This window comes from Dysidea avara, chromosome 11 (assembly GCF_963678975.1).
Source record: "Dysidea avara chromosome 11, odDysAvar1.4, whole genome shotgun sequence".
NCBI classification, from domain to species: Eukaryota; Metazoa; Porifera; class Demospongiae; order Dictyoceratida; family Dysideidae; genus Dysidea; species Dysidea avara.
Window position 1 is genome coordinate 5,518,513 of NC_089282.1, and position 24,386 is coordinate 5,542,898.

Here is a 24,386-nt window from a genome sequence, read left to right on the forward strand (position 1 = left end):
GGGGTTTCTATAATTATGGAGATTTCATTTACCTATTAAAATAATTTTTGGTTCAGTAAACTGCCGCTGTCAAAAGCCCCAGGGGTAGGGCAAGTGTAGATGCCAAATCCCCAGTAGATGCATGGGGACCCCGGGGGTGGGGGATGGGGCTTGACATTGATAGGTGCATAATATTATAGAATGGACCATGTGTTGCACATGGTCCATTAGAGTATCTCTATTAGAGTATCTTGATAGGTGCATAATATTATAGAATGGACCGTGTGCTGCACATGGTCCATTGTATTCCATTCTATAATATTATGCACCTATCAATGTCAAGCCCCATCCCCCACCCCGGGCCTCTTAAGGTCTGACTGTTCTATTAGAGTATTTGACTTTTGACTGACTGCTCTATTAGAGTATCTCGATCTTGTTTAAAGGCTTCTTTTTTAGTTACCTTCTGTGCCCCCTTCTCCCGGGATCTGCCGCTAATATTTATACAGTTTTGTTTTGTTTTCTTGTTCAAACATATTGGATATGCTGAGTGGAGTCCAGATGGCAAGTTACTTCCAATGGATGCAGTACCCGGGAGCCAACAAACAAATGGGGTTCACTGGGGCTCAGTGGAATTTTAGGTAGCACTTGGCATAACTGAACTTCAAGCTTCAAGGCAATCTACTTTATTTTGTAGGATATCTTGGTGACATGATGAACAAAAATGTTTTATGCAGTTAAAGGGGGGTTATTCAACATTTTCTGGAATCTTACACGTGCTATCTAAAGATCTATTGTATGCTATTATATTATGGTAATTACCTCCTCCGATTAAAGTCCAAGAGTTTTTTTTTTACTATGCCAACAGCTAGTCTGGCGCGACCGCCCCTTCGCAAAAAGAGGAAGGTCTGGTCATTCTAACATTACAGAGTTGTAAGAATGGAATGTAATTAACAATGACATCACAATAATGGTAGAAAGAATGTACATCCGACAACTATACAAAGTACGTAGTTTTTCCATAGATCCAGGGGTGTAAAGGATCTATTGTTTTTCGAAATAGGCTAACAAACCGCTGCTAATGGAATTAAAGATTCTTTCATATTGATTACACAGCATCACGAGTGAATCAATTCCAACTAATAAGGCCCTAAACTACTTCCATTTAACCAAAACCCTATTGACGGCTAAAAGCAGCCTAAATCATATCGCATCTTCATTCTAAAGTATTTCACTCATTACATAACACTAGAGTATCTATGGTAACTTCAAAACAAACATCAGAGAAAATTTCTAATTACCAATAACACAATCTGATTGGTGTTACCTGTTTTCTGTAACACGCTGTAAATTTTGAATGCTAGAGTGATCAGACCCTTCCTCTTCGCAGCCACGCCAGAATAGCCAACAACAATGCAAAATTAATATGCATCACCAGACTCCAATAGTGGTCTAGCCACATGACTGGTGTCATAAAATTCAAACTGTCTTTATCCTATTAGCAACAATGAAGACAACACAACTCCTGATGGCAATAATTGTGGAGACAAAGTTCTGCATGACTCATGTGCAAAATATTTTGCAGATATTAGCTTGTGTCAGGATGTTAGCTAGCATTATCCCACACAGGAAGTACACATAATAGCAACTGTAATATTTTAAATGTTGAGACAAAATTTAGTATTTGTGATGTAATTTCTTAATAAATTATAGCAATGATGTAATCCAGTTGTGTAGTTTGTGAAAAATTTACTTATTAACCATAAAAGTGTACTAATCTAGAGTCTGATTGGCTCCTCTGAAGCTAGTTACCCCTCAAGGCAATTCCAAACAAGTTGCATAGATAGTTTATAGCTTATAATTAATATTTAAATAAATAGTGAAAATGTGCAACCTGTATGTTAGGACAGGTACTTCAGTATAATCTACACAATAGCATGTATATCACTGGCACCATGCAGATAGCTGTGAGCATTGTATGTGTAATTGTTTCAACTTACATGTGATTAGGGACCAGTCTATTTTGCTTTTTTTTCCACCTATTTTTCTTTCCAGCAATTCTTTTATTTTTCACCTATTATGCTCCATATTTTGCTCAAGAATTATAAATTTTGCTCAGCACTGATCTTTGTTAATTGAATATTTCCAATCGCAAAGCTACAGTTTTGCCTTAAAGTGACTGTTCTATTAGAGTATCTCGATCAGCAATTACTTCTAACATGTAAAGCAAGAAGCTAGCTAATATTGCTTAACATGTGTGACTGTTTTATTAGGGTATCTCGATTGTCACTTGTTGTTCCAGTAACAATTAGCTATGCATTGTCGATATTTTAGCGCGTCTGACTGTTCTATTAGAGTATCTCGATATTTTGTGCAATTTTTATGTCCACTTCACAAAAATTGCACCTATTATGCCAGCATTTTGCTCATTGCTTTTATCCACCCATTATGCCAAAAATTTTGCTGGCGAAATCGACGGGTCCCTACATGTGATCTGTTTTCTGACCCTATAGGCCTGCTCTGCTCACCTCCTATCACGGATGGTACAAGAGTATAAGGACTGTAGTACTACATTACTATTGAATTATTATAGCACAGGACACGTAAACCAGTGTTGATGCTTAATACTTAGGTTTCCAATCTTATGAAGGAATGGAGTTTACTACTTTAGGGTTAAATGTGTACATACACAAGTACTACACTATAGGGCTGGTATATACCAGGCTTGTTGTAATTGTAATCGTAATTGTAATTAATTACTAATCATTAGCAATTTTCAAGTAATTGTAATTATAATTGTAATTGCTCACTGAGCATAAAAGTAATGGTAATTGTAATTGTAATTAGCTGTTCAGTCAATAATCATTATGTAATTAAATTAAAGTAATCAAAGTTATGCTATATAAAAGTACTACTCCATAACTTGACTATACTATGTACACAATCCCATGTGTATAACATGTGGCCCATGTAGCTACAATAAATTATTGAAATTATATGTCATGTATTTGTTGACCATATAGTTAAACATTTTATGTACAGTATGGGATACCCATGGGGTACATAATGTTCAATAGAAACATTTAAATGTATCTGGATGACGCAGAGTTTACAAAGGATGAAAGCCCTTTAAATTTTTGGAAGATAAAAGCAAATAAATACCCCATTTTAAGTACAATAGCAAAGAATAGCAGCAACATTTGCACCATTTGAGTGTGTATTCAACCATAGTGGCAATGTTCTCAGACCAAAATATATGTAGACTATTACCAAAAAAGTTTGAAGAGTTAATAGACGTACCTTAAGATTAATGCTGGAGAACTGTAAGTAAGTTATTGTTGTACCCCAATTAGTGCTGGGCGGTATTGAAAAATAACGAACGGTATACCTTCCATAAGAAGTATCACAGTATTAATGTAAAAGCTATTGGTATTAAAGTAACTGCCATTTACCACAACAAAAGCACCAAATACCCATGGTAGCTCAGCAAGCCTCAGGTACAAACTACCACTAACAAACTTGTTTACATATAGTTTGGTTAGCTGACTACATCAGCACCTGCCTACAAACATTGATTGTCACATGTCTGGTTACCTTCTAAATATGGGATGAAACAAACCCACATAGTGCCCAGATGGTATGGCGGTATTAAAAAAAGCAGGTGGTATCAAAACCAGTATAACTTAAATATCACCGATTATTAACAATACCAGTATATCACCCAGCTCTAACCCCACATGTACAGTAATAATTGAAAAGTAATTGTAATTATTAATCATTATTTTACATACTGAAGTAATTGTAATTGTAATCATTAGATTGGCTTCAAAAAGTAATTGTAATAGTACTGATTACTTTCATTGGGTAATTACAACAAGCCTGGTATATACCAGTTCAGTTACGAGTATATTAGAAACTGGCTTGGTGTTTCATGTTATAAACTGGCTTGGTGTTTCATATTAGAAACTGGTTTGGTGTTTCAGTTCAGTTATGAGTATATTAGAAACTGGCTTGGTGTTTCATGTTTCGTGGCTTGGTGTTTCATGTTATATTAGAAACTGGCTTGGCTTGGTGTTGTCCTAACACTAGAATGATAGGACAAATAACATGTAGAGTACTATTGAAGGCCGCACCTTTTTTCACAGCTTAGTGGTTTTTGTGTGGTACTACTACCACCACAGTGAGCATATCATGCAGTTCTGTTGTTTAACTTCCCTGTATGCTAACTATGCTTACATCAGCATACTTGCCAGATGCATGCTAACAGCACCGATGTTTAATACTTGGTTCCCATTACATTAATTTTGGAAAGGTACTGCTGTATACATGGAATCTGTCCCCATCATGCACTGGCTTCCCAAATGTAACAACTTGGATACCCATTGGTAGCTGGTAACTACAGATGTGTACGTATAAGGCCAGGGTAAACCACTAACACCATGTGAACTGCATAACAAAATAACGCGAGTTAATGTAATATTATGATGATGTAATATAATGGGACGAAATCGATCATATACAACTGATAAATCATGTCATGCTAATAATCACCTATCTAGTATATAACAGCTGTAAAATGTGTTCACTCTGTGAACAACATTTGTGCTTCGTTCAGTTTATAGTAGACTCCCTTCTGGGACATCAGTTCAAAATGAGTTCCTGCTTCAATGGCTTTACCATCCTTGATCACTACAATCAGGTCAGCATTGTGGATGGTGGATAACCTGTGAGCTATTACTACACTGGTACGACCCTCCCTAGCCTTATCCAGTGCCTCTTGAACCACCTAACAATCAACAAGCTCACTACACTCTAACATACTTCATCATTGTCCACATACCTTTTCACTCTCAGTGTCCAAAGCTGATGTTGCCTCATCCAGTAACAATATCTTGGGTTTCCTCACTAAAGCACGAGCAATCGCTATACGTTGTTTCTGTCCTCCTGATAATTGAGTACCACGAGATCCCACATTGGTAGAGTAACCCTACAATACCAGTAGCAGTAACACTTAGTATGCAGAATCATTTTAAAACACTAAGACAGGCAAATGATCATATTTCTATCTAACTGTCACTGGCAAAATTCTACCTAAGTGACAGATAAATGAAAAGGTGACCTTTAGGTGGCTGTTTAGTTAGAGTATTTTGTACTAACTGTACAGCAATTTAATAAAATGATAAAAAATATGTATATTGAATTGAGTCGGTTCATTTGGTGTACACATTCTGGTACTCACTTGTGGTAGTGAAGTGATGAAGTTATGTATGTTGGCAGACTTTGCAGCTTCTTCCACTTCTTCATCACTCACTTCACGGAAGTTATCTCCATATCGGATGTTATCAGCAATACTGCAATCAAATAATGTTGGCTCTTGTGATACTAGTCCCATCTGATAACGAAGCCACCGAATGTTCAACTGCTTTGTGTCCATTCCATCTAGTTGCTATAACAGAAATTAAGTATATTTTTAAAACACCTTATCATTACTTCAAAACTCTCTTTCACTTACCACACTTCCTTTCACAGGATCATAGAATCGTTCCAATAGTGACACTACTGTACTCTTGCCACATCCACTGGGACCCACAAGAGCTAATGTCTGTCCTGACTTCACTGATAGACTGAGTCCTTGTAGTACTGGTACATCAGGTCTAGTGGCATACTTGAACTCCACCTTCTCCAGTGATACCTGACCATCAATATTCTCCTAGTAGAGACAATATAGATACGTTGTACTACATTACAATATGCACAAAAAAATTGCTGTGTTGTTATGTTGACCATCAGTTACAACCCTATATGTATGGATGGCAGTACTCACTGGCTTATCTCCTTCTTCAGAGTAGCTATCAATGGCTGGTACTAGATCTTCCAATGCAAATATCCTCTTGGCAGACAGTCTGGCCTTAGCATAGTTGGGAATGAAAGCACTGGCTTGTGCTGCCGACAGTATTCCAAAGAACACTGCAAAGAACACCCTGTAAACAACAAAGCAGTAAAACAAAGATATGTTGACACTTTTACAATGTAACAATCACTACTATATGCAAGTCAGAGACAAACAGAATAATAACTTCAGTAAACTTTGATAACCAGCATCTGTATTTCAATATTTATGCCAAACATGTAATGTTCAAGGTGACACACCCAATATTGCAATACATGATGTATTGATATATTAAAGTAGTACAAATACCTGTATCACTCTCTTGCGTATTGTGATACAGCAAAGTATTGATATATCACCCTAATCTCTAAAACTAAATAACAAATGACACATTACTTACGTGTAGACGTCATCAAATTCCTGATGAAGAGAGTGGTCTTCATCTAGAGTGATCAGAAAAGTTCCAAAACGGAATACGATGGCATACAAAAAATAAATAAATCCATCGGTGAAGCCATTGCCAATTCCAAGAATGTGACTGCCTTTCAGAGCCTTCCTAATAAAGCACAAAACACAACAACCTTACAATGCAAATTCTTGTTTAGTGACAGACAGACACACTACACTACAAATACACACTACTCACTTGTAAGGCTCATACAGACTATCATTGTATTTGGATGAGAAATTATCTTCCAGACCTAATGCCACTACTGTACGTATGTTGGATACTGACTCAAATGCAATCTACAGAAAGTAACACAAACATCTTTGTGAATGAACATTGTTTTGCATAGATATCGCCCTTTTTTTTCTGAAGCCCAAAGCCGCTCATACATGTAGGTCATATATAATTTTTAAAATTAATTTAACTAGCTGAGGGCATTACAACTCCATGTCTTTTACCCCATTCAGATAAAGGAACATGGAGCTACATTCGTGTGAAGTCACATTTACTGCTGTTCTCATATATTCAACATGTTGGTGTAGATTGATGTAGATGGAGTAGCTATTTATACACTTACACTTCCAGCCTTTTCATAAGCTTTTTTGCTGTTTCCTGCAATTCCAAAGACCAATTTACTTTGGATGGTAGTTGTTACCATCATCACTGGTACTGCCAAGAGAATTAATAGTGTAGTCAACCAGCCATAGATGAAGGCTACGATGATTCCTGTCAGTAGGCCAGAGATGATTTGGGTCACTGCACCGAGACGTGTCCCTGTGGCCTAGTAAATACAATACAGAGAAACATAATTTCCCTGTATGTTGTGCATGTAGTGTAGTGTGGTGTGGTGTAGTGTGGTGTGGTGTGGTGTAGTTTAGTGTGGTGTGGTGTGGTGTAATGTGGTGTGGTGTAGTGTAGTGTAGTGTAGGGTAGGGTAGGGTAGTGTAGTGTAGTGTAGTGTAGGGTAGGGTAGGGTAGTGTAGTGTAGGGTAGGGTAGGGTAGGGTAGGGTAGGGTAGGGTAGTGTAGTGTAGTGTAGGGTAGGGTAGTGTAGTGTAGTGTAGTGTAGTGTAGTGTGTCTCTCATTAAAGCAATACTACAATACTACAATACTGAAAAAAGTAAACTATTTACTAAATATGTAGTACGATAGAATAAACAAACAATACTGCCAGGATTTGACTCCCGTGACTTAATAGTAACAACTGACGCAAGGCAGGCACTCTATTTTGATCTGTGGTTTGCAATGGAATGTAGCTCAAGTTTCCCTACATGCAGGCCTTCGACTGCTGTAAATCACATAGAAGCTTGCAATAAAACTGGTAAGGCAGCCAGACAGTCAACACTTTTATTTTGAGCAAGAATTACACATTCATCTAACATGTGAGATAAGCTGTCACAAAAGGTGCCAGTGTGAAAATCTACCAGAGTGAGTTGGTTTTGGCTTCCTTTTACTTTGGAAAACCATCATCACCTCAGTGTAGGTGTGTCTTATGTTACAACAAACATTTCATACTAAAACTGCTATTACTACACAACTTACTCCTTGTACTTGGCTGGCATCACGTGACAACCTGGTTGTAAGGGCTCCGGTTGAGTTCTGCTCCTGATCAAACCATCCAATATCCTACAAGAACAATGTCAAATAAAATGAAGCTAGTCAGCTATTAACATAAAAACCATAAGTTTTCAATAAAAATATTACTGTACCTGTCTCATGATGGCTTTAAAGGATATGCTCCTTAGTCGAGCAGTGAGGGCCTCACCAGACACAGAAAAACAAAACGTACGAAGAAAACCAACAAGTCCTGCCACACCAGCGAGTGCAATAAACAACAAAGACCATAATCTTCCCTCCTCTTCAGCAGTACGTGGGTCAGCATACACCTAAGATTTGATATGGTAACATTGTGTGTCTGTAGTTTACTATATAAATATAAATCATGAATAACCATAGCTGACACATAGACACACTATAAATAAACGGACATGTACACACAGATACATGCAAACTACACACCTCAAAAAGTCTTCCCATGAACACAGAGACGATAGGGAAGGTACCTCCATCAATTGCCGATGCTATTACACCAGTCAAGATCAGGTACCACTCTGGAGCACTAGCCCTGACCACACGCCATAGTGAAGGATCAGGGAGGGCTTTATCGTGTTCATTACCAAGCTGTGGAGAGACAGGCAGGCAAAATATTGCATAGCACACAACCCCTTTGGTAGGAGACCCTTTAAGTTACAAAAAACATTTGCCAAAGACTTAGTTGCCAGACTTGCATCAAAGTTAAGAAGTGTAAAAAAACAAAAACAAAATGGGCTGTGAATGTACTACAGTCAATCACAATGCTTTCCATGGTGAAACCTCTAGGACTTAGCTCCATGTCTATAACAAGTCTAACATTGCACCTATGTACCTAATGTACACAACACCAACTACATAAGTTATGAGGTAACAATATTGTACAGTCTAACAGAGCTGCTTAACATCAAGCCAAAACACATAACACGATCAAAGTAAAGAACAAATCTTTAAATGGCCAATAGGCCCTATACATGCCCACAAACTACAATACCTCCTCATCTTCTTCTATTGGTTGGTTTGACTGTTGGCGTGAAAACTGTTTAGCAAATGACTTGGAAACAGTTGGTGTTGATGCACTACCTTTCGAAGATGCTTGTCTTTGGTATTTAGCCAGAATTCCTGTGATAATCAAACATGACACTGTATACACAGGGTTCTGCCCAGGAATTCCTAAGTGGTGGCCTAAGTTAACATGAACTAATATGCTGTGTGTTGTACTAGAGTATATTGCATGTACATCAGTGATAAATGTAAGATTTGTACTGGGCAGATTTTAGAATGTACTGGTCGGTTTTTAGAGGTACTGGTCTCTTTGAACCACTGCCAACCAGTCTGGTCCTGTATACAGTATACACTCACACAAACACGCACGCACACACTCACCAGTCACAATTTCATCTTCAGTGAACACTTCACCTTCTCCACCATAAGACTACACCCATCACAACACAATAACAACATCTAGTGTATGTGAGTGACTAGCTCCTTACCTGAGCTTGTACAAGATCAAAGTACACTCCCTTCTTCATCAATAGAGTTTGATGGTTACCAGATTCTGCTAGCTTGCCATTAACAATTGCTGCAATAACATCAGCTCCTTGTATGGTAGATAATCTGTGGGCTATGATGATTGTGGTACGACCGTGGCTAGCCTGTACGACAACATAGTGCACCACATAAGAACCTGTGCTTTCAAATCAAACGTTTAATGAAACAAATAAAAAAAGGATGATACCCACATAATCCTAACACTTGGTTACTATTTTTTAGTTAGCACACACATAAAATATCATAATTCAATACCCTTATGATGAAGTGTCCACAATACACAAGGTTCACTGAAAGAAAGTGTTTTTCCATACTAGAACAGCCAAGTTAGTAACAAAAAATTAGAGATAAAACTCATTATCACAGCAGGGAAGGGATATAATTACACGAGAAGTTTCGAACACTTGCTTTAGACAAGCAGCTAGTCAAGCAGGTAATCCGTATGCTTACCCCATGCACACATGCACGTACGCACACACACACCAAGATGAACAATCCAATCCCAGTTGAACACATAACAAATAACCAGTTAAACAGGTAATACTCTGTACCAGTAACCAGTTAAGCAGGTTTACATACCTGATCCAGAGCAGCTTGTACTAAGGATTCACTCTCAGCATCAAGTGCTGATGTTGCCTCATCCAGTATTAATATCTTTGGGTCTCTCACTATGGCACGAGCAATGGCTATACGTTGTTTCTGTCCTCCTGATAGTTGAGTACCCATCTCTCCTACTAAAGTGTTATATCCATCAGGAAGTTGACTGATGAACGAGTGAGCATTTGCAGCTTCGGTTGCTGCAATTATTTCTTCTTCTGTAACATCATCTCTACCATAACGAATGTTCTCTGCTATTGTAGTAGCAAACAACACTGGCTCCTGACTAACTACTCCAATGTTGGAACGTAACCAACGTAAGTTCAGTTCTTTAACATCATATCCACCAACAGTTACCTGCAATAAAAGAATGGACAGTACAACATGCTAACATCTGACACACTAAAGATATGGACAAACGGACAAGTACACTCACAAAGATGAGTAGAAAAACATAAAAAGATTGCTTCAATTAGCTCAAGCAAATACAATGTTGAGGACTACACTACTAACTTATCTACAACCACACACCTTCCCTTGATCAGGATCATAGAATCTTTGTAGTAACTGAGTGATGGTACTCTTCCCACAACCACTTGGTCCAACTAGTGCCAGAGTTTGTCCAGGACTGATTCTCACATCGAGTCCCTTCAACACCTGTGGACCATCAAACACAGAAGGTGTATGATCAACATGTACATCATTGTTCGCTCACTTCAACATCCGGTCTGGCTGGGTAGGTGAAGTGAATGTTGTCAAACACAATTTCACTATCGAACTTCTCTGGCTTGAGGCCTTCTGATGACTGTGAATCTATCAACGGCACCTACACAAACATGACAGACGCATCAAAATACACCAATAAATATAGAGCTATAAATACCAAAGAAACAGAAAGCAATTCTGTCTAAATACTTTAAAATGTTTCTGGTTTCCTGGTATCTTGCATACTGTTTTTAAATACTCGGATGATTAGAACCACTATACACAATCACTGAAGGCCAAAATGTAATAGAATTCAACTGAAGTGAAATGTCAATCAGCCCACCTGGAGTTATAAACAGTGTCCCAGATTACAACCTTACCCTATCAACAGTGTCATAGATGAATCCAGCAGCACCCAAAGCAACTGAGAAGTCCTGCAGACCAGGAGCTGCCTGTCCCAGTGAGAAGGCTCCGACCAGCAGTGCCACAAACACCTATACACGATACAAACAACAGCAACCATTACTTGCAGTAGTACCACAAACAGTCATCCACACTAGAAGAATCCATTCCTTTAGAATATATTTTAGCAATGCTAAGGATCTTACATAATTCCATTACCAGGGTTTGTCCTACAGTAGACAGTAGATTGCAAGATGATTGTCGTTACAATTCCTTTCACTGGTGATATCACGTGAAAAACAGCCAATCAGATTCTTCGTAAGACTTTGAAAAAGTCTGGTTGCTTATCATTGGTTGGTTTTCACGTGAGTCCCATTCAGAATTTTTGTACGACTGACAACCAACATGCAAAACACTGTACCTCCACTGATGCATGCATGACCTTGAAGTCTCATGTCACCACAGGACAACCAGATTATCAAAGGTCTATAGCATTCCAAAGTCAGCATTTTATCCATCCCTTTATCCCAACCATATTACTTATTTTCATACACCAGGGAGAAGTTATTCAGCAAGGTTGCACGAGAGATGACAGCTAAGCTGGTTTTACTGTTTGCAGTTACAGGTTAGATTAGTTACTACTACTTACTTTGCGTGGGAGAGATCAAAGCAAAAAGTGTGCTTTATTTTCCGTAACACATTCAAGTGTGCTATATTTTCCATTTGCGTCACAATAAAGAACAGTTATGCACTGATTGGAAATATTTATGAAAAAGAAAGATCATGTACATAACATCTAATAGCCCACGGCGCTCACGCCAGTACAACTAATCACCCAAGCTGGTGAAGGCTGATAGCCCTCGCCGTACTGAGTGGACAGTCACCCCAGCCAATACGAGTTCTACCACTGGATTGCTTTTATAGACATACTTAAATGCTTTGATGATGGGTGGGAGAAGGTAATGTTGCTGTTATGTTTGTTAATGTAAACGGACAAGTCCTGGAGGTATCACGTACTTCACCATGTGTCAGTGACATAGAATTGATTGTGGGTTGTGACCAAAATCTGCCAAAATACGCAATGAACGTCTACTATGCCAAACTATGGTGAACTATGCGTGAGTTACTTTGTTAAACTAGTTTGTGTGCATTCAGGTTGCTAATAATTCGTGCAACACATATTAATTACGAGTCCTAGTGTATGGTGAAGCTACACGACTAGAAAGTTCCATAAATCATTTAAAGCAATTATACAGCACTTATTCCTTACCCTGGTGTGTGTGGTAATGCTGCAGGCTGTACAGGGAATGTGATAGCAAGCACTGCTTGCTCTAAAGTGTACTTTATGAAATTCAAAGTACACTTTTTCCTTTGATCTTTCCCACGTAAAGTTCTATAAAGTGGCATAAAGAACATCAGTGAAATTATTAAGAGAAAGTTTTTGCATTTCCATTGTTCGTCTTCAGCGTTTAGAAGTGGGCTGTAAGTGTCTTAAGGGTGCTTACTAGCAAGACTCTGTAAATCCAACACCGACGCAGTTCAAGTTCATGAAATGAACGCTCCAAACAAGACAACAAGACAGCACTTTAAACCAGTTAAAGCACCACTACGCTTGTACAATAAAAGCACTTAGGCATGGTCTTGAGCCTAATATAGCACTCAGCTTTGCCTCGTACTATGTTAGTCTCTTGCCCATGCCCTCGTGCTTTTAATTCCATATCGTACGCACGGCAGTGCTTTAACTAGTATATAAAGTCTTAGACACAGCCATACAAACTTACAGTCAGTACTTCTCCACTCGTAGCATCTTCATACTGAATGAGGTAGGCTCCAAACCTGTAGAGATGGGATGATACAGGACGGTAAGATAGTTAGGGGAGGTGTTGGAGCTTACCAAAATCCTACTGCGTGAATGAAGAAGATGAAGAATGAGGTGAGAGCTATTCCCAGTCCAGTTGAAATACCTTTCTTTACTCCGATCTTCCTGGCATCTTTCAAGCGTGCATTGTACCTACATGCAGCAACTGAGTCATAAAACATGTGTGCATGTGTGTGTGTGTGTGTGTGTGTGTGTGTGTGCGTGCGTGCGTGCGTGCGTGGTATGTGTGCATGCACACACTCAAATGTCACATACCGACCAATCTCTTTCTGTTGTCCACCAAATGATACCACAGTTCGGATAGAAGAGAGCACCTCTTCAGCCACAGCTCCAGCACTGGCATACTCCTTCAGTCCTTCACTACTGAACTTGGCCAACATCTAACACACAACACATTAACAGTACAACTAAACTCTTAACACTCCATCCCTAAAAACATACACAAATAGCACTAAAAATTTTCTGTAGTCACTAGATTCCTATCTTCATACTACGGCTCTATCTAAAAACTCACGCTAACTAAGAATGCAGATGATGCCACCATCAATGGAGTTGCAGCCAACATTACCAATGTCAATCTCCAGTCGTAAATAAATCCAACAACAACACCACCAAAAAAGCTAGTTGTCCATTGGATGAAAGTTGATAGCCTGTCCCCAATTCCAGTATGAACCTTGTCCATATCACTACAGAATAGAAAGAATTAAATTATCAACATTAAAGTAATGCATAAAGACTCACTCGCTTAGTCTGGAGTTGAGCTCTCCCACACTGTTGACATCAAACCATCCAATCTCCTGCCTCAAAACAGATCGAAAGAATCTTTTGCGAATAGTCAGAAGCTGTCGTTCACAGGCATGTGAAAAAAATGTCACATGCATCCATCCACCAATAAATGCCACTACTCCCAAAGCACAATAGTAGATGACTAATATATTAACATCATCAATGAGGTCATCTCCAGTAGTACACAAGGAATTATCAAAGAAAAATCGACAATCTTGTGTCTCATTCTGACATATTGTATAAAGTGCTGTACAGTTGATGTTCTCCACTGAGAGATTATGGACCCCGGAAAGTTGACGAGTGATAAACTCATTTGAGAAAGCATCAGTGTTTTCACCAAAGACCACCATTAGGAGAGGGAGTGTTACTCCATGGGCTATAGCAGCAATTGTCCCAATAGCCATCAGCAACCAGTCCAGCCATGTGGCAAATCGAAACTAAAAACAGAGACTAATTAATACCCCCACTGAATGAATGTGCTTATACACATCACATGCTATTCACTAATGTTTCTGTTGATTGAATTACACTTATCAAAACAGGATGTTAATTATTATCATGTCTGTTATGATTTAACACAAATCCAGACAATTTGCGGTTAATACAAAAACAAAACCTGTTAATTAAGTTTGGTAGAGAATATTTCTAGGCTCTGTTTTTAACCTTTAGCCAAGCAATGTACACACAGCACAGAAAAGGTTACACAGTTTGTGAGTCAGGCAGCATAGGTGACAATTCAAAGTTTACTTGGTGGTCTATTATCACTATTGCTTCTGTAAATAATTTGATACTGGTAAAACAGAAACTGGTACAGAGAAACCTCACTTAGTGACCACCTCATTCATAAGGCCACCTTGTTGTAGTGGCCAGGTCCTGAAAGTCCAGATGTATCTTCCATACTATTCCATTGATTTATTTTTGTTAATAGGGCCACTTAATTTACCAGTTTAGTCCTGCAGTAAGTGGCCACTTACTGCAGGACTAAATTGGTAAAACTAACACAATATTTCCTCAATAAAGGGACCAGCTGAGCAGACAGTCAAGGTATCACTACCTTGGCAATGTGCTTCATGTTTTAGCAGCCATTATGCCTCAGGTAATGGATAATCCTATCTGTACATTATGATGAAACCTGTACGACACATATATAGCTGTTACAGCAACTATAGCGAGGAGTTGATTTGTTGAAAACCTTGATAATAAGGCCAATTTGTTTACGACTGGATTAATGAGGTTTTCATTAATAAAGCCACCTCACTAATAGGGCCATTTATTGTGGGTCCCAAAGGTGGCCCTATTAACGAGGTTTTACTGTATATAGTAAATTTATACTTCCAGAGAGAACCATCATTATTATAAATGAGAAAACACAATAAGTAGAGTTAGCTTACAGTATGTGTGACCTCGGTCTCGTGCGACCACAATCAGATCGTAGTAAAAGATCTGTGTGGGCACGGCAAGGTAAATACAAGAACAAAACTGACAAACATACATACATACAGAAAACAAAAAGTGATTAGTAGTTACAAATGGAGACCACTCATAGTATTAATGTATTAACAGCACTAAACACCAATTCCCCTAGGGGCTAAAGTCAAGTATGAAGCCACCTAATTACAAATCACCAGGTGTACAACGCCCTGCACTAAATCCTAAAGGCCTGTTTAAACAAGAAAAACTCGTACAAGCAATGTTAAGCGCTGTAAGCGTAATATGTATGTGCTCCATGCACGAATTGTACAAAGCTTTTGTGTTCCGTTTCTAGTTTGAGAGCACGATAATGGTGTAACAGTGCGTAGGATTACTATTTCCAAAGGTCCAGCTGCTCTTGGCTTGCTTTTCTTCGAGTCATCTTCACTTTCGGACCCATTATCGGCCTTCTTTGCTGGGCTAAAAAAACGAAGAACGTAAACAATGTTTGTGAAAACGTACGCTGCTAACAATTCGCTATCCTGGTCGATAATGGACATTTCTTCGACACTCTCTGACACAGCCCGCTTCTCACGCAAATCGCTTGCGTGATTCAATTCATTCGCTTTTTCGTCCATGTTTACAACTATTGATCTTCACTTCAATAAAAGCGAGCTAAAATTTCTCTCATTTATATCATCCGATTCAAGCTACGTAATACTGATAATTAAGGTGGCACGTGACATCATCCATTTGCAGGGTTTGAACCTTTCTCTTGGAAGGCATCATGCAAATGTGATGTGTATAACTTTTTTGGACTTGCATGGTTGACTCTCTTCACATTGGGTCTTGTGCTTCTAGTCATCAACTAATCGGTGAGTTGTCGGCAGCATGCCAAAGGCGGTCTGTGATGTAATTGTTTATAACTCCACATGTAATCTATTGCCCATTCTATTGTGCACTATATGACTGTGTACTCATCTCACCATAGATAATATATACTAATACATATGGCCACACTATCGTCATCTGTCACTAAAATTAACATCATGTGCATATGCATGTATGCACCTAAAAACTATAGCAGAGAACCTATATAGCTATATATATAGCTATAGATGTCTATGGACTTTATCCACAATGACGTCACGAGCACAAGATGGCCGCATTATTAGGGGTACTAATGTACAGGCGCCTATGGAGAAATTGTTTTGATCGATCATATTTCACTCGTCAAGAAAGATACCGACCAGTAGCCAACAGGTATGGGTATTATGTCGACCATGCAATACAAATCGTTTATTGTGTTGTCTTGTACCCATATATACCTGTTGTCTCGATATCTCCTTCCCTATGATTGATCCAATCAAATCAATTTCTCCATAGGCGCCTGTACATTAGTACCCCATATAATGCAGCCATCTTGTGCTCGTGACGTCATTGTGGATAAAGTCCATTACAATTCTTAACAAACTTTACGAGTGTTATCTTTGCTTCACAAACATGATACAATCTAATACATGAAGGCTAAAATTTTCCCATTTAGAAAGTGCATGTGCACTAGAAAAAAAGTCCCACTTTCTAATCTCAGTCTGCATGAACCATATTATAAGCATGTTAACATACAGTCGTGTATATGTATACAACCTTATAATGCATGGATGTGTGTATATATGTACTGTACCTTGTTATATGCATGCAGGGGACCATCTCTAAATGGATTTAGATTCATACATATAAAGTATGTTGTGTATGCCTGGAGTCTGCCCAAATAATAGTGTGCAAATGTGTTTCAGTTAAAAGTTATGATACACACATGGACAGATGCATTACTACATTCGTAACTGTGGGTGCATGACTGTGCAAAAATCGCTAATTTTTCAAATTCAAATATTGCAGATTTCCTGTTGACAACCCATATGACAGTTTATCACACAATGAGGTCACCAATTAGTATACACACACAATACAGGAAGATGATGTCATGTCTGCAGCTTGTCTCAAATACATTGCATTAGTTTATTGTCTTTTGAGCTCCCAGCATAGCTGTGAAAAAATGCCCTACTCAACTCAAAATTTCAGAGACAAATTGTGAAGTGAAGACTTGTATACTTAATCTCTCCAATTAGCATAAAATGCATGAATCCAGCCAAAATCGGATAGGATTCAGAATAGCCTATATCCCAATTGGCACAGACACATGATAACATAATGCAGGCTACATGTATAATAACTATACAAGTCGGTCATGAACTGCTCAATCTCAAACTGGCTAATCAAAGTGTACAGATAACTTTATCATCAGATAAAGCATTACATGTCAATCATTTCCTGGTTAGATACTAGACATTTACATGCACAAACCAAGATCTTTATCCTTCTGTTTAATTCTACTATTTACACTACATAGTGAGTTAATGGTATAAATTTTCTAATCCCACTAAAATTTGTGGACAAAAAAATTTACAAGAATCACTGAATACTTCACTTTCACAAAGACACAACGTCAATATTACATTGAAAATAACCATATCGGTTTTCCTTGACTATTACCCATCAATATTTACTATATTTACAACTTGTACGGAATTGCCCTGAGGGGTACTATAGCTTCAGAGGAGCCAGTCAGATGCTGTAGATGATTACACTTTTATGGTTAATAATTATAGAAGGTATACACCATTGTTGGCAAACTACACAAGTGGATTACATCATTGCTATATTAAGAAATTACATCATGAATACTAAATTTGTCTTAGTTTAATTTGTCTCAGTTAAAAAATATATTTATATTTTAGCTGCTATTATGTGTACTTCCTGTGTGGGATTAATTACATCCTGGTGAAATCTAAGACAAGCTAATTCCATCATACCTGTGCACATGAGTGAGTCATGCAGAGCTTCGTCTCCAAGGGAGCCACCATGGGGTTGTATTGTTGGATAAAGTTTTAAGCAACTAGTCTCTGTAGCCAGACTGCTATATCACAAAATATCTTGGGACTGGTGATATGATGTATTTGCATTGCTACATGATGATAGTTCATCAAAAACCAGCTTGACTTTTAGAATACTGACGCGAGTGATATACAAAAAAAAAATGCAAAGGAGTGGGTAATAGAAAAATATAGCACAAGGAAAAGTTGAGTGCTATATTTGGTCTCAAGACCACTCTTTGAGTGCTATATTTATTGTATAGCACAAACAAGGCAATGCTTTAACTGAACTTTGAGCTCAAGCTGGTTCAAGAGCCGGTTGAACAAGAACATGTGTGAAACTTACCAAATAGCCTGACTTTGTTCTGGATAACAATCAGATGCACCATGGAGAAATCCTCTGGATTGATTCTTTTAGAGCTTTCTTCAGAATTTTGCCCACACAGAGTTCTATAGCTATGTACCTCCATAGCATCATGGTGCATAGGCCATTGTGTATGCCAAGTGTTTTTTTCTTCACTTAAAGTTCCCTTAATAGGTATTTTGCTGCCTTAAATTTTGGCTTCACAGTCATACATTAAAATGTCTTAAGAAACACATGCATTAATGTAACTGGCCATACAGGTGCTGTTACTTTCTGTCGCTAATTGTCAATTGGGTTCTTCCCTTCCAGACTTTTGTTTGGAGCAGGTATAATCAAACAAATCAGTCTGGCTAAGCGAGACTGGTATCTTGTGAAGTACATGAAGGGCAATTGGAAACAGTGGAAATGGAAACTGAAACGGAAAGTGGAAAACGGAAATGGTCAAATCATCATATAAATGTACCCTAGAGTAAAACCCTTGTTTAGTGGCCACCTCTTAAAGACCACCTTCTTATAAAGACTACCTCTATACAAAGACCACATTGTAATTAGATCAGGTATACTGACCACTTCATGGTCACCTCTTTACAAAGACCACCTCTTCACATTGCATTGCAATGATAACTAGGTTCCAAACATCCTATGCCAGACTGCTTTATCAAAACAGCTAAAAGACTAGGCTCTTCATTGATACAATAAGTAGTAGTGTACTAGCTACATTTCACTTGCATGGAATATTTTGTGTAGAACACATTCTGGTACCATAGTATTAGGCCACTCCAACAAAATTCATTGTTTCCCATTTCATTGACCTTAAAAATACATGCTGGCGGTTCATTAAATTCATTATAGTATTTCCACTAATTTTTGAAATTCATAACTAACTTGCAGATAAGAATACAGTAGAAATATTTAAACCAAGAACTTTAACAGTGAAAAGCTAGCTAAAAGGGCTTTCTGAATGTTAAACTAGTTACTGCTATGCTGCCAATGCAATCACAGGATAAATAATGAATATTGACGGCAATAATGAATGACCATGCAGGAAAAGAATTTGCATGCGGGCGGGAAATGGGAAACAATGAATTTTTTAGGAGTGGCCTTATCTATGCTGGTACAAACTAAGTGATGATGGTATATGACTTGAGTGAAGTAGAGATGACATTGATATGAGTCATGAAATACATGTTTGAAGCTTACCAAATATTACCATGTAAAGAGGTGGTCTTTATCAAAGGTGACCACAAAGTGGTCCTTAGCCATCTTTGAGATCTAATTACAATATGGTCTTTGTACAGAGGTGGTCTTTAAGAGGTGGCCACTAAACAAGGGTTTTACTCTAGGGTACATTTCTATGACGCTTTGACCATTTCCATTTCCACTTTCCATTTCAGGTTTCTATTTCCACTGTTTCCAATTGCCCATACATGCCATGTAGAAGTATGAGCCTGTGCATCCAAATCATACACACAAAAGTTTGCATACATAATTATTAGCTCAGTAGCAACTATACGAGCTGTTTGCTTGAATGACTCATCAAGTTGACATTTTTATTGCTACAAATTACCTGACATTTTGTAAATTACATTTTGCACAGAACAATAGTACAGGCAAGTTAGTACTTTGCAATATAACCATCATTTCCCTAACACTGAAATCAAATTGTAAAAGAGATCTGTGCTGAAAAGTGAACATCTTCTATGAAACATTCAAAGTTTGTGTTTTATCCATTTATATGTATTCTAAGTGCCAATACATCCAAACAGAAACTGAATGACATTTTTATTACAAATTATAGTTATCGATTTATGTCACACAGTCTAGTATCTGTGAGTACTATAGTCATAATAGTCATTTCATCTCTACTAAACTGTGAAAATTATAGTTATAAAAATTATGAGTTAACCTTGTAGAGGTATCAAGCCCAAAGGTCATCACTGAACATGGTTAACACATGAACATTAACAGTATTCATACAACTTCACATGTGGTCTTCCACGGCACTCTGAGGGTTTCTTTTCAAATGCTAAGCCAGCTGCAAGCACATTATATACCATGCATTATCTTATTTTCAAGTTGCTTGCAAGACCATGAATCAGAAATGTGACCAAACACAAGATCCATGGTACAAACTGATGCTGAAACATATGGTTGTAAAATGATATTTAGGTAAAGTAAAGATATGCTAGGATGCTCACATGAAGTACACACAATTAATATGGTACTGCATAAGGATCTGGTTACAGAGTAAAAGTATCCAACTAATTTGTTTGTCACCAAACAGAATATTACATTTGGCCATTGAGCGAAACAACAATGAACACCATTTCGAGAAAAACAAAATAGGCCAAAAAATTCTGGGTCCAGAAGTGTCCATAATAGAGAAGCTCCTCTCTAGCCCGACTACCATTTACAAATAATGCTAAGAGAGTTCTGGTAGTCTTTTGCAACAACACAACTAGCCATTTTAGCCCTTTGGGGTAGGAATAGGACTATGTGTTTGTTCTTCAGATACTATGGCAATCACTCACAATCAGTATACAGACACTTGATGAGCACATGTACAACTGGAAAGTCTCATTCCCAGACCACTTATTTCTCTTTTGTATTCAGGTGGGGAAAAATACTTTGGTGGGGCAAAATGAGGCCTTCCCCCCACAATACATCTGGTCACAAGACTGACACGCACTTGATGCGGAAGTGTACTTCATGGTTCATACATTTTAACAATTTAAATCATGTCAGTGACACGTGAAACTTGGTGTTATGTAAGGGTCAGTTCAAACATCATAGTAGTGATAGTACGACTTGTCATGTGATATTACAAAAAAAACCGTACTTGCTAGCGGACCATCAGTACTGTACCCTAAAGATTTCATTGATTGTACATGTGTTATTCTATACCTGTATGCAGTACTGTAAAGTTATAATCAATCAATCAATCATTCCTGAATGGTGTGACGTATCGAAAATCAATTGCTTCATAACCCGATTGGGTTGTCATAGCTCCCACAACCCATTGTCCCCTCTGCTGATCTCTTCCAAAATCTAAGTTTCACAGTTTCAGTGCAGTTCACTTTCAAAAATAGAATACCACAATCGAATATGCACCTAACCGTTCTCTTTATGCACCTGCACGTTAGAATGCAAACAGATTTTACTAGATGCAATGTTGATGGTTCTAGTTACCAACTAGATGGAATGTATTATGAAACTGCCCTTACTGGTCTTGTTATTTTCACTGGTACCACTTGTTCGAAGTCAGCTGACTTGCATTCGTGATTTCTTGATCTCTCCAGTTAGCATAAAATGCATGATTCAGAATAGCCTATATCTCAATTGGCACAGACACATGATAACAAAATGCAGGTTACATGTATAATAACTATACAAGTCGATCATGAACTGCTCAATTTCAAACTAGCTAATCAAAGTGTACAGATAACCTTATCATGCAGATAAAGCAATACATGTCAATCACTTCCTGGTTAGATACTAGACATTTACATGCACAAACCAAGATCTTTACCTATAGTTCTCCTTCTGTCTAATTCTATTATCTATACCACATAGTGAGTTAATGGTATGAATTTTCTAATACTACCAAAATTTGTAGACAAAAAAATTACAAGAATAACTAGTACCAACTCACTTTCACAAACACAACGTCAATATTACATTGAAAATAACCATATCGGTTTTCCTGAACATAAGCACACACACTTGACCATTACCCATCAATATTTACTTTATTTACAACTTATATGGAATTGCCCTGAGGGGTACTAGCTTCAGAGGAGCCAGTCAGACTCTGTAGATGATTACACTTTTATGGTTAATAATTATAGTATAAATTTAGTCATTGTAGGCAAACTACACAACTGGATTACATCATTGCTATATTAAGAAATTACATCATGAATACTAAATTTGTCTCAGTTAATATTTTAATACACAATTGAAGCTGCTATTATGTTTACTTCCTGTTTGGGGTTAATTACATCCTGGTGAAATCTAAGACAAGCTACTTTCATCATACCTGACATTTTGTAAATTTTTTTGCACAGACCAATAGTACAGGCAGGTTAGTACTTTGCAATCTGACCATCATTTCCCTAACACTGTGTAAAAGAGACCTGTGCTAAAAAGGGAGCATCTTCTATGAAACATTCAAAGTTTGTGTTTTATCCATTTATATGTTTTCTAAGTGCCAATACAGCCAAACAGAAACTGAATGCATTTTTATTACAAATTATAGATATCGATTTATGTCACACAGTCTAGTATCTGTGAGTACTATAGTCATTTCATCTCTACTAAACTGTGACAATTATAGTTATAAAAATTATGAGTTAACCTTGTAGAGGTATCAAGCCCAAAGGTCATCACTGAACATGGTTAACACATGAACATTAACAGTATTCATACAACTTCACATGTGGTCTTCCACAGCACTCTGAGGGTTTCTTTTCAAAATGCTAAGCCAGCTGCAAGCACATTATATACCATGCATTATCTTATTTTCAAGTTGCTTGCAAGACCATGAATCAGAAATGTGACCAAACACGAGATCCGTGGTACAAGTACCAGCAAAGCTGATGCTGAAAAGTACAGTTGTAAAATGATATTTAGGTAAAGTAAAGATATGCTAGGATGCTCACATGAAGCATACACAATTAATATGGTACTGTATAAGGATCTGGTTTTACACAGCATAAAAGTATCCAACTAATTTGTTTGTCACCAAACAAAAAATTACATGTGGCTATGCATTACTTCAGCAAAACAACTACCATTTCATAGAACACAATTTTGAGAAAAACAAACAAAATAGACCAAAAAATTCTGGGTCCGGAAGTGTCCATAATAGAGAAGTTCCTCTGTAGCCCGACTACCATTTACAAAATAGTGCAATGAGAGTTACTTCAACTAGTAACCTTTTGCAACAACACAACTAGTCCTTTATGTATATGTTCTTCAGATACTATGGCAATCACATAGTCTGGCACTATTAATTTTAACACTGTTTGATGAAATTTTAAGCAATGGTCTGCTCAAAGCTGCATACTGAACATGTGCACAAGATCTAAATTAAACTCCAGCCACGCAAGTCCGTGGTTAGTAACAGGGAGTACCACCAAACCATCAAAAAAAGCAAATGTAGTGAAGAGTCAAACTAGGAATTATTCTGGAATCAGAAAATAAGCACCATGATTTCAACAGCTGGCCTAGCGATCAGTATATGTATGGATAAAACAGACACTCGTACAACTGGAAAGTCTCGTGCCCAGACCACTTTTTCCCTTTTTGTATTCAGGTGGGGAAAAAGTACTTCGGTGGGGCAAAATGAGGCCTCCCCCCCACCCAAATACATCCGGTCATGAGACTGACATGCACTTGATGTGGAAATGTACTTCATGGTTCATACATTTCAACAATTTAAATCATATGTCAGTGACATGTGAAACTTGGTGTTATGTAAGGGTTCAGTTCAAACATCATAGTACGACTTGTCATGTGATATTATAAAAAAACAACAACAACAAAAAACGTACTTCCTGACTGGTGTACTTCCTGACTGGTGTGATGTATCAAAAATCAGTTTTATACACAGGACTTCATAACCTGATTGGGAATCACATAAAGCAAGAACACATATATACATCAAGCTGGTTCAGTGTTTCAGTACTTAATCAAAATGCAGGCTACATGTATAACTATACAAGTCGGTCATGAACTGCTCAATTTCAAACTGGCTAATCAGATAACCTTAACATGCAGATAGCACTACATGCTAATCATTTCCTGGTTAGATACTAGACATTTGCATTAGTGCTGAAACGATTATTCAGCTA

General features: G+C 37.8%; 1 protein-coding gene across 1 annotated transcript; it reads right to left on the bottom strand.

The window, feature by feature from the left end:
- Window positions 1-4,441: 4,441 nt before the first annotated feature.
- On the bottom strand, window positions 4,442-15,920 carry LOC136239504 (ATP-dependent translocase ABCB1-like). The gene is made up of 25 exons (XM_066030249.1): window positions 15,766-15,920; window positions 15,630-15,714; window positions 13,780-14,261; window positions 13,553-13,724; window positions 13,294-13,418; window positions 13,054-13,170; window positions 12,941-12,995; window positions 11,138-11,251; window positions 10,768-10,878; window positions 10,584-10,709; window positions 10,035-10,409; window positions 9,398-9,559; window positions 9,291-9,339; window positions 8,899-9,026; window positions 8,334-8,495; window positions 8,024-8,200; window positions 7,857-7,940; window positions 6,892-7,095; window positions 6,513-6,613; window positions 6,267-6,422; window positions 5,801-5,957; window positions 5,489-5,686; window positions 5,216-5,422; window positions 4,817-4,963; window positions 4,442-4,762 (listed from the first exon to the last, which is right to left on the bottom strand). Exons 1-25 carry the CDS (start codon window positions 15,870-15,872, stop codon window positions 4,559-4,561), a joined length of 4,005 nt encoding a protein of 1,334 aa, XP_065886321.1. The 5' UTR covers window positions 15,873-15,920; the 3' UTR covers window positions 4,442-4,558.
- Window positions 15,921-24,386: the final 8,466 nt, after the last annotated feature.

Excerpts from the sequence above, each read along its gene's own strand:
- LOC136239504 (XM_066030249.1), bottom strand. The coding sequence starts at position 15,872 with ATGGACGAAAAAGCGAATGAATTGAATCACGCAAGCGATTTGCGTGAG. Across the intron at positions 9,027-9,290 it reads TGAAGATGAAATTGTGACTG|GAATTCTGGCTAAATACCAA; the intron begins GTGAGTGTGTGC and ends TGATTATCACAG. Across the intron at positions 7,941-8,023 it reads TTAAAGCCATCATGAGACAG|GATATTGGATGGTTTGATCA; the intron begins GTACAGTAATAT and ends TTGTTCTTGTAG.